Here is a 12,420-nt window from a genome sequence, read left to right on the forward strand (position 1 = left end):
CTATCTATCTATCTATCTATCTATCTATCTATCTATCTATCTATCTATCTATCATCTATCCACGAAACGAAAGCTTATTTGAATGTGAGAGGCTGAAAGTCAAAGACCCCAGAGAAAGCAAACTTAAGCCTGCTCAGGAGTTCCAGTGCCTGGGCTCCTGGAAGAGGACCGGGTTGGCCCGGGTTCCTGCTCTGCGGCCTCCGGGGCATAGGTGGCGCTGTGGTGCGGCCTTCCCCGCAGTCCGAGACCGGCAGCTGAGGGAGCACATTGGAGGGAGGGCCGGAAGGTGAGCGCTGCGCACCGCACGGTCCCGGGGTGTTTGAGTGCAGCTGCCCTGCGTTGGTGTCCGTGCTGGAGCTTTCGTCTTTGCGATTGCCCAAGGTCAGGTCCTGAGGGCTCTCGCAGAAGTGTACCGTGGTTTGCAAGCGACGTCTAGGCTCCTATGGCGGCCTCGGATCAGGCTGGTCGTTCCCTGCTAGGCTGTGATCTACCCGCAGTTCCCGGTGGAGAGCTAGAAACCAGAAGCATCCGAAGCCTCCACAAGTAGCTATGGTCAATCAAACAGGTTTCTGACAGTTAAATATTCAGACTTAATTGATCGTAGTTACTTCTGGAGCCTAAACAACCGGACCAGGGTCTGCATAGCTGTACAGCTTTCAGATTGCCTGCCACAGTGACAAAACCTTTCCTTAATCCACAAGTGAGGCATACATATCACGAGACGGAAAGGTTTCGTGTGTGTGTGTGTGTGTGTGTGTGTGTGTGTGTGTGTGTGTGTGTGTGTGTGTGTGTGTGAGAGAGAGAGAGAGAGAGAGAGAGATTTCTTTTTTAAAAAGTTATTATTTTACAGTAAAAACGGTTAGAATTAATTTTTAAATTTAACGGATCGCAAATCTTATGGGTCTTGTGTCTTGTATCAACTTACCAGTGCAAAATACTTTCCTCAAAAATAATTTTCGAGAAAGGTGAGGTGATGGATTAGGAGTTAGCTGAAGTTGGAAGAACTGGGTTATCCTACCCGCCTAGTGGAAAGACAGCCGGTGCTAGGAAGGTTGGTTTGTAAGAGGACCACTATTTTGTCAACCTCTTTCCTTTAAAAAATGTTAAATCCACATCTGTAATGCTTCAGTCAATAGCACTGGTCCTTTTATAGAGTACCAAAATTGAGGATAAGTCTCTGCTTGATTTCCTCAAGCCATAAAGTCCTCTGATTCTTTTTCAAACTAGTTTATTATTATTATCATTATTATTACTGGTTTTTCGAGACAAGTTTCCTTGTGCAGCCCTGGATGTCCTGGGACTCACTCTATAAACCAACCCTCTGCCTCCCGAATGCTGAGATTAAAGGCATGTGCCACCACTGCCAGGCAATGTAAACTCTTTTAAGGTGTCCTACTCAAGACTTGAAGTTGCTTTCTTAAGCGTTTAAAGAATGTAGTAAGTGAAACTAAATAGCAGGTGGTTTTGTACTGTCATTAAATTTTTTTGTCCATTTGAAGCAATTTTTCTATATATATTTGAAAATAGAGTAATTTTTTTCTAAAGTAATTCTCATATTGTCTTTATTTTCATGTACAATGTAGTATAGGTAGCCATGCCGATTTTGTTCTAACGAGTTTTCTGTGTACAAACAAGCACAGGTGGTCATTTGATCCAGTGCACATATGTGTATATGTGTGCAGAAGCCAGAGGTCATCCTCGGGTGTTCCTCCCGAGCCAACTATCTTGTTTTCTGAGATTTTCTCACTGGAACCTGGAACTTGCTGATCTCGTTGGACTTGCTGCTGTGTGAGGTGCAGAGATAGATAAGCCTGCCTCCTCAGCACTAGGATTACAAATGCACACCGCTAGCCTAGGTTTTATGTGCATGCCAGGGATTGAACTCAGGTCTTCATGCTTGCTTGGCAAGCACTTTACCTATTGACCCACCTCCTCAGCACCTCTAGTGAATTAAAAAAAAAAATCTTCTTTATAAACGAGTGTGAAAAACTGTTCATATGTATGCGCACATGCACACATGATTACCCACAACAATTTCCTGATCATTAGTAGATAAGGAAGAAGATGTGGGTAATGGGAAAAGGAAGACAAAAATGCAGACACAAGACAGGTCACAAAGCTAACAGGGCCTAACTGACATTTTGCAAATGGCTGTGAACGTGCGATGTCACCATATTGTTTAAGAGTAGTGCAACAACAGTTTCTCACCATCGCCACCATCTTTGTGTGTATCTTGTAACATAAGAAACGAACTAGAGGTTGGTGAACGATATACGCAAATAAACGAGAGCAAGTTCCTTAAGTGACAGACAGCAACAACAAAAGTCAGGGAAGACGGTGAAGAAAGCATGGGAAGATGGAGTGTTCTGATGGACCATTTCCTGGAAGTAGCATTTCATTCGAGTAGTGGTGGAAGGGCACATATTTGCTGTTCTTGAACTTATGATTAGTTCTGCAGCTCTTTAGGCTGCAATTTACACTTAGTTCTACAGTAACTAGTGGAAAATAGCCAGTGAGCTTTTACTATGAGATTAAGAGTTTACTTGTGAAGCTGAAGATGGTTTTCACTAATAGTACTGGTAATTCGCATTGAGAAAAAACCAACTAAGATATTGCGTTCTTCCTACTTTCTTATTTAATTAATGCATCTTAAATCTCCATTCCAGCTATACACACAAAGTTCTGAGGAGCAAAAAAACAGACTAGGACCTTCTCTTTATATGAAGAGAGTTTTTGTCCTTCCTTCCTTCCTCCCTCCCACCCTCCCTCCCTCCCTCCCTCCCTCCCTCCCTCCCTCTCTCCCTTCCTCCCTCTTGAGACAGTGTTTCTCTGTGTAGCCCTGGCTGTCCTGGAGCTCTTTCTATAGACCAGGCTGGCCTCGAACTCACGGAATTCTGCTTCTCAAGTGCTGGGATTAAGGCTACCACCGCCAGCTCATTTTTTTTGTTTTGTTTTGTTTTACAAGCAGGCTTCAGATCAAAGTTTAATTCACACAGTGGAAGTTCACTGTTGAAACCAGTTACGGAAAAACTCAAATTGTAGTTGACGAGGAAAAAATTGAGAGCTCGCACTTGAAGCAATGCATTCACTTGGTTGCTGAGGCCCAGTGGTTCGTGAAGTCATCTCTATGATGAAATGACAGAAAGCAGGCATAGTTCCTGTGAGAGCTTCCCGCTACACCTAGAGGAACACCACAGCCAATGACGTATTTAAATGGCTTCTGCCCTCGGCTGCTTATGTCACTGCTGACACAAGCTCTCACAAGTTAGGTTCTAAAGACTTTGGTTACCAGGAACAATTTGACTCAAGAGTTAGTGAATCCGACATGGTCTGAGATGAAACTAGGCAGTCAGCAGTGATGGGAGAAGACCTGACAGTAACAGCCATATAATAGTCATAGCATAGACGGAGAAGAAATGATGCAGCGACCTTTACTCGGCAAGTGTAGAAAATGGGAACTGCTCTCCTTGTACGCTGATGTTCCTGAAAGTAATTAACCCAGTTAAATGCTGAACGTGGATATTTAGTGGTCACTGTGGTGAAAGTATTGAGCATCTGGGTTTCTCTGTAAGTGCAATGTTGCAAAAATACCGCTTTTCATTTCTGTGAAACTGAAGCCATAATGAAACAAGAATACTTGTACAGACACAGCCCTGGTGCCTACGTGTGAATGGTAACTCTTCATAGCGTTTACTGTTCCTGAAGTTGCAGTCTTCCCTTTGCGTTGTCTTTATCAAGTCTGTGGGGCATTTCTTTCCCTACTCCTCTGCATTGTGTGGTAGGAAGGATACCTGGAAGAAAACAGATAGCCCCCAAACATTGGTATCCTGAGCAGAAGAATCAGGAGGCAAAAAGACACAGTGGACTTGACTGGATAGAGAAATGGGTGTTGAGATTAAGGGGCTAGCATGTCCTGTGCTCATCGGAGAGTTGCTGACTGGGAATGATAGAGAGGGCTGCTTATTCTTACTGTTTGGACAGGGGAGGGCTTCGGGGTCCTGAAGGGTGGCAGGGGACACTGCATATAGGCTGGGCTGAAGCTGCTGGAGGAGATACAGAGAAGGGAGTGGTAGTATTTCCCACAGGCTGCTATGGAAGGGTATTGGTGAGGGAAAGTAGAAATGGCGGAAATGCAGAGGGGAGTGGGGTGTCCTTAGCTCTCTTCTGCTTTAGCCCCGACTACAGTGTAAATGAGAGCAACAAACCATTTTCCAGACGGTGCTCAGTTTGCTTACCTGAACAAGGGAGGAGAGAGAGGGGGAAGGAGGGAGAGGAGGATCAAAAACAAATGGGAGGGGTCGAGTCACCCAGCAGAACCTAAAGCGCCATTTAAAAATAATCAAGTGGTGATCTTTCTGGGAGCACATCTAGAATTTAAAGAAAGCGTGTTTGTTTATTTGTTCGTTTTAAGAGCTTCTGGGCCAACCTGATGAAGCACCCCTTTAATCCCACCACTTGGGAGTCAGAGATAGGTGGGTCTCTCATGTTTAAGGCCAGCATGGTCTACTATGGGAGTTCCAGGCCAGCCAGGGCTGCAAAGCAAGGCTTTGTTTCAAATAAAGAGAGGTTTATCAAAAGGTAAGTATGAAGGGAATATATATATATATATATATATATATATATATATTGTTTTTAGGTGATATTCTTCAGTAATCAAGATGTCCTCAGCACCTGAGCCTCCAACAGCAAAGAAAGACCCACCGAAAGAGAGGAGCTTTGAAAACCCAGGCCTCCGAGGGACGCACACGACAACCTTATTTCGAGCTGTGAATCCTGAGCTCTTCATTAAACCTGTAAGACCTGCATCCAGGAGACTTGTTCACTTTTCTGTAGCATTGGTTTGTATCCAGGACTGAAAGACTCCCAGTGTGGGGAGACTGTCACTCAAGTCTTGGGATAACACGACCCCGACCACCCCCCCACCCCCCCACCTCCCCCCTACCCCCCGCCAGTAACTCACAAGAGACCGTCCTTGCTGCAATCACATGAGGCTTATTAACAGGTACCAGCGCTGGGGCCGAGACTCATAACCCACGCAGAGGAGGAGTTCGACCTCTAGTAGCTGGGAGAAGGGGCTTTTAAGGGAAGAAACCACAACCTAGTAATCCAAAGGGGGCAGGGAGGGCGGCTTTGAAAATTCCGAAAATACCAGTGATAATCACAAAGGGGTAATTCCCTGTTTCTCAAGATTATTCTCAAGATTACAGTCTAACTTTATCTTCAGCTAGTTCCTGAAACAGAGTCACTGAACCGGCTAATCCTAGATTTCTGATTCTTCTCTCCCTGCTTAGATTTTTGGCTCTATTTTTTCTGCTGGGGGGTCTGGATTTACCAGGACATTTTTAAAAAAATATTTATTTATTATGTATACAATATTCTGTCTGTGTGTATGCCTACAGGCCAGAAGAGGGCACCAGACCTCATTACAGATGGTTGTGAGCCACCATGTGGTTGCTGGGAATTGAACTCAGGACCTTTGGAAGAACAAGCAGTGCTCTTAACCACTGAGCCATCTCTCCAGCCCTTACCAGGACGTTTTATACGGACTAGGAAGGCCCCTAAGATGGTCATGGTGGCTCATTTCTCTAATCCCAGCCCTTGGGAGACAAGGGTTGAAGGATAAGCAGGTTTGAGGCCAGCCTGGGGCTACAGCCTGAGACCCTATCTTAGAAGGTAAAGACAAATTTTAAATGCTGTTTCATCTAGAAAACCCCAAAACCTGCATTTATATACTGTTATGTATGTAGCTAAATTATTTCTGTTGGTGCAGTAAACTAGCAAATATATTTCATTTGATGTGTTTACTTTTAAATATAAATTCTACTTACAAAATAAATAAAAAATGTAGATATGATAAATATTGAAGTACTTCATACTTGATAAGAATTGTAATAATAGTTGCCATTGTTAATTGTTTTAAGTTTAAATGGGCCAACTTAAAGCATTAAAGTATTTAAAAATCCTTGGCTGTCTTGTAAATTTTAATAGTTAAAGACATTTCATAATTGCAGTCTTAAACTGCTCTAAGTTCATAGCCTTTCTTAGATGTGTATCCAAGTGAAAACGTTTGCCGCTCATTTTGAGCCTAAGCTTCAGACACCTAGTAGTGCAGTGGTTTCCCCTTCTGCGTTTCTCTGTCTAGTTCCTCTGCCAGCCATGTCCCCCACATGTTAATATTTGTTTTGACTAAAGAGGAAGAGAACATACAATTACTTAGCAATATGTTGTTATAATTGTTCTGTTTTATTGTTGTTAATTGTGCCTTGTGTTTAGCTCATAAACCAAACTTTATCATAGACAAGGGTCACAAGAAAACCATAGTATATACTCTATGAGGGTCTGGGGCAATCTCTGGTTTTAGGTATTCAAGGTGGTTCTTGGAATGAATCCTCTATGGGCATGGGTAACGAGTCTTTTTCTGTCCCGCCAGCCAGTCCTCAAATGACGATACAGAGATGTATTATTAATTATGAAAGCCCAGTCTTAGCTTAGGCTTGTTTCTAACTGGCTCTTATAAGAAATTAACCTGGTTTTATTAATCTATGTTTTACCATGTGGCTGTTTACCTTTCTTTCATTCTGTATGTCTGACTCCTTCCGTGTCTCGCTGACATCTACTCTCCACCTTGAATAGCTCTCCTGCTTCCTGTTCAGCTCTTTTAGTAAATCAACCATAGGAATGGATCTTCACACAGTGCACAAATAGTCCACAACAGGCACGGGGAATTACTAAAGTAGACACGGCGTGTAGAGGATCATGATAACGTAGTCCCACACTAGCTCAGAACTGAGTATAATAAAGGACTCTTTATTTAGGAGTAGACCCATAGATCAACAGTCCTCTGCACGAGTGGGGAACAGGAACTGAATCCAGTGCAGGCACACGTGCAGGCACACACACACACACACACACACACACACACACACGTTTCTACATCTGTTTTATAGTACCCCCAGACCACGCCCAAAGTGGGCCAGGAGTTCCCACAGCAATAGAGGCAGAAGCAGAAACTACTCCTATTTGTATTACTACTATGTATGTACACTACCCAAGGAAAAGCCCATTTATTAAGTATGAACATGTACAAAGGTGGGCACATCTGCTTTATATATTAACAGGATTGCAAAGAGTAGAGAGGCACTTCTCTGGAAACCCCACCCCTTTAACTCAAAGCTATATCACTTTGATTTTTAGAGTCTTTGGCTCTCCAGCAATACCCCAAGGTAACTAAAAAGCATAGTATCTGTTTCAACTACTAAATTTCTTGGATAGAGTATGTTCTCAAAGTCAAGCATCTATGTTTTCGTTGCTGTACATTAAGTTACGAAGGTTTTTCTGACCGTTACTCTTGTGTTGGGCAAGAGAAATAGCATGTGTGCTGTATTCCTCACGTTCTAATAAAATAAGCTAAGTTACAGCTCAGAGAACTGTGTCCACGCCTCCCTCTTTGCTCGGCTTTTGCTTTCCTAGGGCACAGGTCTAAGCTACCTGGCTACAAAGAGAAGAGTGAGATGAAAAGCAAGAGTCTCAAATCAACTGTAAATACTCAGAGTTAAGCTGATAGGATCAAATGATTGGAATGAAAATGCTGTCTTTAGGAAGCTGGGGTGATAATAATGACCTGTCATGCCAAGAGTTAAGTGCAGTGTGGTAGTTGGCGCTCCTGAAATTACAAGTCTCACTGGAACTTTGTAATTTTCTTTCTCTCCCTCTCTCTCTCTCTCTCTCTCTCTCTCTCTTTTAACAGAACAAACCCGTAATGGCTTTTGGATTGGTAGCCCTTTCACTTTGTGTGGCTTACATTGGTTATCTGCACGCAACACAAGAGAACAAAAAGGACCTCTCTGAAGCCATTGATAGTGAAGGGCATCGCTACATGAGGAAAAAGACATCTAAATGGGATTAAGTGCTGTTTCCTTGAGATGGAACATTATTGCAGGCTCTGAAATCTTTAAATGAAAAACTCTCTGAGAGTATGGAATTATGTTTCTTGATCCATAATCTGTTAACAAGAGAGAATACACAGTTGGAAGCAGTCCGCTGTGGTAAATATAGTCCTGTTACAGCTGCAGCTGTTAGCCCTTTCCCTTCCCACAAACGAGTGTCTCAATATTTCTTCTGTGAAAATGCCATAAGAATGGGAATCTTTTTTGTTCAATTCTGTATAATAAAAGTACCCAGTCCTGTTAAATTTGCATGGAGTTTCTCATGTTTTAAAGTGAATTGTGCCTTTCCAGCAATGTTTTGCTGTTTAATAGAGAAGATATCCCTTTGCACTACTAAAATCATGATTAAATGAAACAATAAAGCAAAGTAATTGAAGTATAATATTTTTAAAATGTTATACTGAACCCAATAGAAGAGAAAGTGGGGAATAACCTTGAATGCATTGGCTCAGGAGATGACTTTCTAAACAGAACACTATTAGTGCAGGTACCAAGATCTACAATTAATAAATAATTGACCCTATGAAACTGTAAAGCTTCTGTAAGGCAAAGGACATCACCATTCAGACAAAGCAGCAGCCTTCAGAATGGGAAAAAATTTCTACCAACTCCACATCTGATGTAGGACTAATATCCAAAATATATAAAGAACCCAAGAAACTAGATATTAGAAACCAATAATCTAATTTAAAAATGAGGGTACAGATCTAAACAGAATTCTCAGTAGAGGAATCTCAAATGGCTGAGAAATACTTAAAGAAATGTTCAACATCCTTAACCATCAGGAAAATGCAAATTTAAACTACTTTGAGATTCCATGTTGACACCTGTCAGAATGGCTAAGACCTATAACAAAGTTGATAGCTCATACTGGTGAGGATGTGGAGAAGAGGAACACTTATCTGGTTTGCTGGTGGGATTACAAACATGTACAGCCACTATGGAAATCTATATGGTGGTTCCTCAGAATGATGGGAATCTGTTTACCTCAAGGCCCAGCTATACCACTCTTGGGTGTATACCCAAAGGACTCTACATCCTACTACAGAGACACTTGCTTAACCATGTTCATTGCTGCTCTATTCATAATAACCAGAAATTGGAAACAACCCAGATGTCTTTCATCAGAAGAATGGATAAAGAAAATGTGGTACATCAACACAACGGAGTATTACTCAGCTGTTTAAAAATGACATCGTGAAATTTGTAGGCGAATGGATGGAACTAGAAAAGGTCATCCTGAGTGAGGTAACCCAGACCCAGAAGACAAACATGGTATGTATTTGCTTATATGTGAATATTAATCATTAAGTAAATAACCAATATATAATCCATAACCAGAGAGATCAGGTATAAAGGTCAGGTATATAGAGAGAACACATGGATCTCCCTGGGAGGGAGAGATAGAGTAGATTTTATGGGTAGACTATGGGTGTATACAGGGGAATGAAAGGATCAGGTGAGGTGGGGGCTCTGTAGGGAGAGACAGCTACAATTGAGGGTGGTATGGAAACCTAGTGCAGTGGAAACTCTCTAAAATATATGAAGGAGATCCTAATGAGGTCTCTAAATAATGGGGGAGATGGAGTCCCAACTGACCACATCTTGTCACCAAATGAAGCTTCCAGTATAGGGACTGGGTTACATCCAATTGAGTTGTTGGCCAAAGGGGTCTTATGGAAATTCCCAAACAACCCAAGCTTTTGTTGCTAAGATTATAGGTTGCTCTCCATAAACTGACAGCAAGGCCCTATTGCTGAAGACAATACCCTCACAACTTTAGTTTGACTTAAGGCCCTCTTCAGGAGATGGAACCCATATGTGACACTGCTTAGGTGACCAAGAACTAGGGACTAGGTATCCCAGAGACCTTGGGTAAAAGAAAATTCTGTTGGTCTTTTTAAAAAAGTACCAAAAAAAGAACTTCTAAAGACATTCTGCTATACTCAAAGATCAGTGCCTTATTTAGACATCAGCAGAACAGCTTCATCCTGCAGCAGATAGCAAATACAGAGACTCACAGCCAGACACTAAGCAGAGAGAAGAGAGGAGAGAGGGGAGAGGAGAGAGAGAGAGAGAGAGAGAGAGAGAGAGAGAGAGAGACAGACAGACAGACAGACAGACAGACAGACAGACAGACAGACCTTGGAACACACCTCTATTTTTTTCATTTTTCTTTTTCTTTTCCCTTTTATTTTTCAAGACAGGATTTCTCTGTGTAGCCCTGGCTGTCCTGGAACTCTTCATAGAACAGGCTGGCCTTGAACTCATAGATATCTGCCTGCTTCTGTCTCTCAAGTGCAGGGATTAAAGGTGTGTACCTAATTAGAACACATAGCTCTTCATGGAATGTCTCTATCAAATCTCTCCCATAGACTCTCAGGGAACCCCAAGGAAGAGGAGGCAGAAGGTATGTAACAGCCAGAAGTGGGGAGGACAGAGGAGCGCATCAGCTGAGCCAAGCACATGAACCTTAAGTTCATATGTGAAACAGCAATCACAGGGCTGACAGGTCCTCCATGTATGTATTAAATCTTTTAGTTTAGTATTTTTATGGAATTTCTGAGCATGTGAACGAGTGGGTCTTGGATTCTTGTGCTTGCTCTTGGGGGCTCTTTTCCGTCCTTCTGCTGGATTGCCTTCTCCAACTTCAATGTGATGGTTTTTGTTTTATATTTTATTTTATCACATTTTGCCATTATCTCTTAGAAGCCTGTTCTTTTCTAGTGAGAGACAAAAAGGAGTGGATCTGGAAGGGAAGGGAGATGGGAAGGAACTGGGAGGAGTAGAGGGAGGGGATACCGCAATCAGGATATATTGTATGAGAAAAGAATACTTTCAATAAAAGGGGGAAATGTTATACTAGGGCTGGGGAGATGGTTCAGCAGGTAAAGCACTTGCTACTGAAGCCAGAGAACCTGACTCTGAATCTCAGAATCGGTTTAAAGCTAGGCCCAGCAGAGTGAGTCCTTAACCTCAGTGTTCTGCAGTGAGCTGCGAGGTGGGGGAGGCAGCTCTTGGGCCAGCTAGCATGACGTACACAATGGAAACAAGAGAGACAAGGACTGACTGACACCTCAAGTTTCTCTCTGCCTTCCACACGTACACCACACACACTTGCCCTCATACACATCACACATCATAAGAAAACATACACACATACACAGAAAAAGACAAAGCAAATGGTATACTTAGCCACAGTGTTTTTATGTGTCTGTAATTAAATACTGCCTAGGGGTATATATATATATATAAATTGTTGCAATGATTTTATAAACACAAGACCAAATATTCCCAATTGTTTTAAAACTAGAATCACTCAATAAATAAAAATTAATAAAGTCCCCTTACTATACCACCTTCACCTTAGGTATTTTAAGCCTTTCTAGTGGGCTCCTATATTTGCTTGCTTTCTGGACATTTACTCCATTGAAGTCATCACTGGAGCTTAGCAGAATATGTCACCTCTGAAATTTAGCTTCAATGTTTTTATCAAATAATAGCACAGAGACAGAGGTTATCATCACGTTAGTTTTAACGTCTAGTATTTCACTGTGATCCTGTAAGATGCATGAAGATTTAGATATGCCTGATCTATCAATACAAAGAAGCTTAGCTAGGGCACGGGAAGCTGGCACAGTGGGCATTGAGCTTGCTGCCTAAGTATGAGGACTGGAGTTCTGATCACCAACACTAATGTGTAAAATCAAGCGTGTTAACCACTGTCTGGGTGGAGTCAGAGAAAGTGGATTCTGGAGACGCCTGGTGAGCCAGCCTAGCTGAAACTGCAAGCTCTAGACTCAGTGAGAGACCCTGCTTCAAGTACTAAGGTGGAACACAATAAAAGAAGACACCCAATGTCTACCTATGCGTGAGTAAGAATACTGTGTGCACACCCACACACCACACATACAAAGTGTAGTTAATTAAGCTCCTCTACATGGATCTCAGTTAAAACTTTACTACCAAGCCCTATGTAGGTATTTACTCCATTTTAGCTCACTCCACATAGTTTTAAAGTACACCTTAAATGTTCTGTAAAATGCCTATCAATCTAAATCTTTTACTCTTGGCATCTCTATGCATTTTTGTTTGTTTTTATAGATCCAGGGTTCTATTTTCAGCTTATGCACTTAATGGTACATTGCTGTCTTCTAGAATTCTTTTATTGTTCAACAAGGCACATTGATAGTGTCAGAGGCAATACTAGTTGGATAAACTACCTGAGATTCCTGCTGTACAGAAGGACTGTAAAAGCGGTACAGCATGCAGCCTTCAACCTTACAGTATCTGTGTAAAGGAATCATGAAAGAAGTATAGTCAAGCCCAGAGCTGTGAGAAGTGACATGAGGGAGGGATCACTAGGAATTTTAGAAGCAAATGCCCAGTTATACTAATTTCTACAAAGTGTTACAGGTTATATCAGTCTTTATATATGCAAAGTTTCAAACATGTCCTGGCTAAGTATTCATAT

The 12,420-nt window shown here is 42.0% G+C and overlaps 1 protein-coding gene across 3 annotated transcripts; it reads left to right on the forward strand.

Moving 5' to 3' along the window:
- Positions 1–233: 233 nt before the first annotated feature.
- Smim8 (small integral membrane protein 8) lies at positions 234–8,191 on the forward strand. Of its 3 annotated transcripts, none has more exons than XM_087897197.1 (3): positions 234–286; positions 4,637–4,793; positions 7,748–8,191. In XM_087897197.1, the coding sequence occupies exons 2-3, from the start codon at positions 4,659–4,661 to the stop codon at positions 7,904–7,906; spliced, it is 294 nt and encodes a 97-aa protein (XP_087753323.1). In that variant the 5' UTR covers positions 234–286; positions 4,637–4,658; the 3' UTR covers positions 7,907–8,191. The 3 variants fall into 3 exon arrangements, with proteins under 3 accessions (XP_087753323.1, XP_087753322.1, XP_087753324.1); XM_087897196.1 differs by having other exon boundaries at positions 250–381; XM_087897198.1 differs by lacking the exon at positions 234–286 and adding an exon at positions 421–565.
- Positions 8,192–12,420: the final 4,229 nt, after the last annotated feature.

This window comes from Myodes glareolus, chromosome 16 (assembly GCF_982192425.1).
Source record: "Myodes glareolus chromosome 16, mMyoGla1.1, whole genome shotgun sequence".
Lineage (NCBI taxonomy): Eukaryota > Metazoa > Chordata > Mammalia > Rodentia > Cricetidae > Myodes > Myodes glareolus.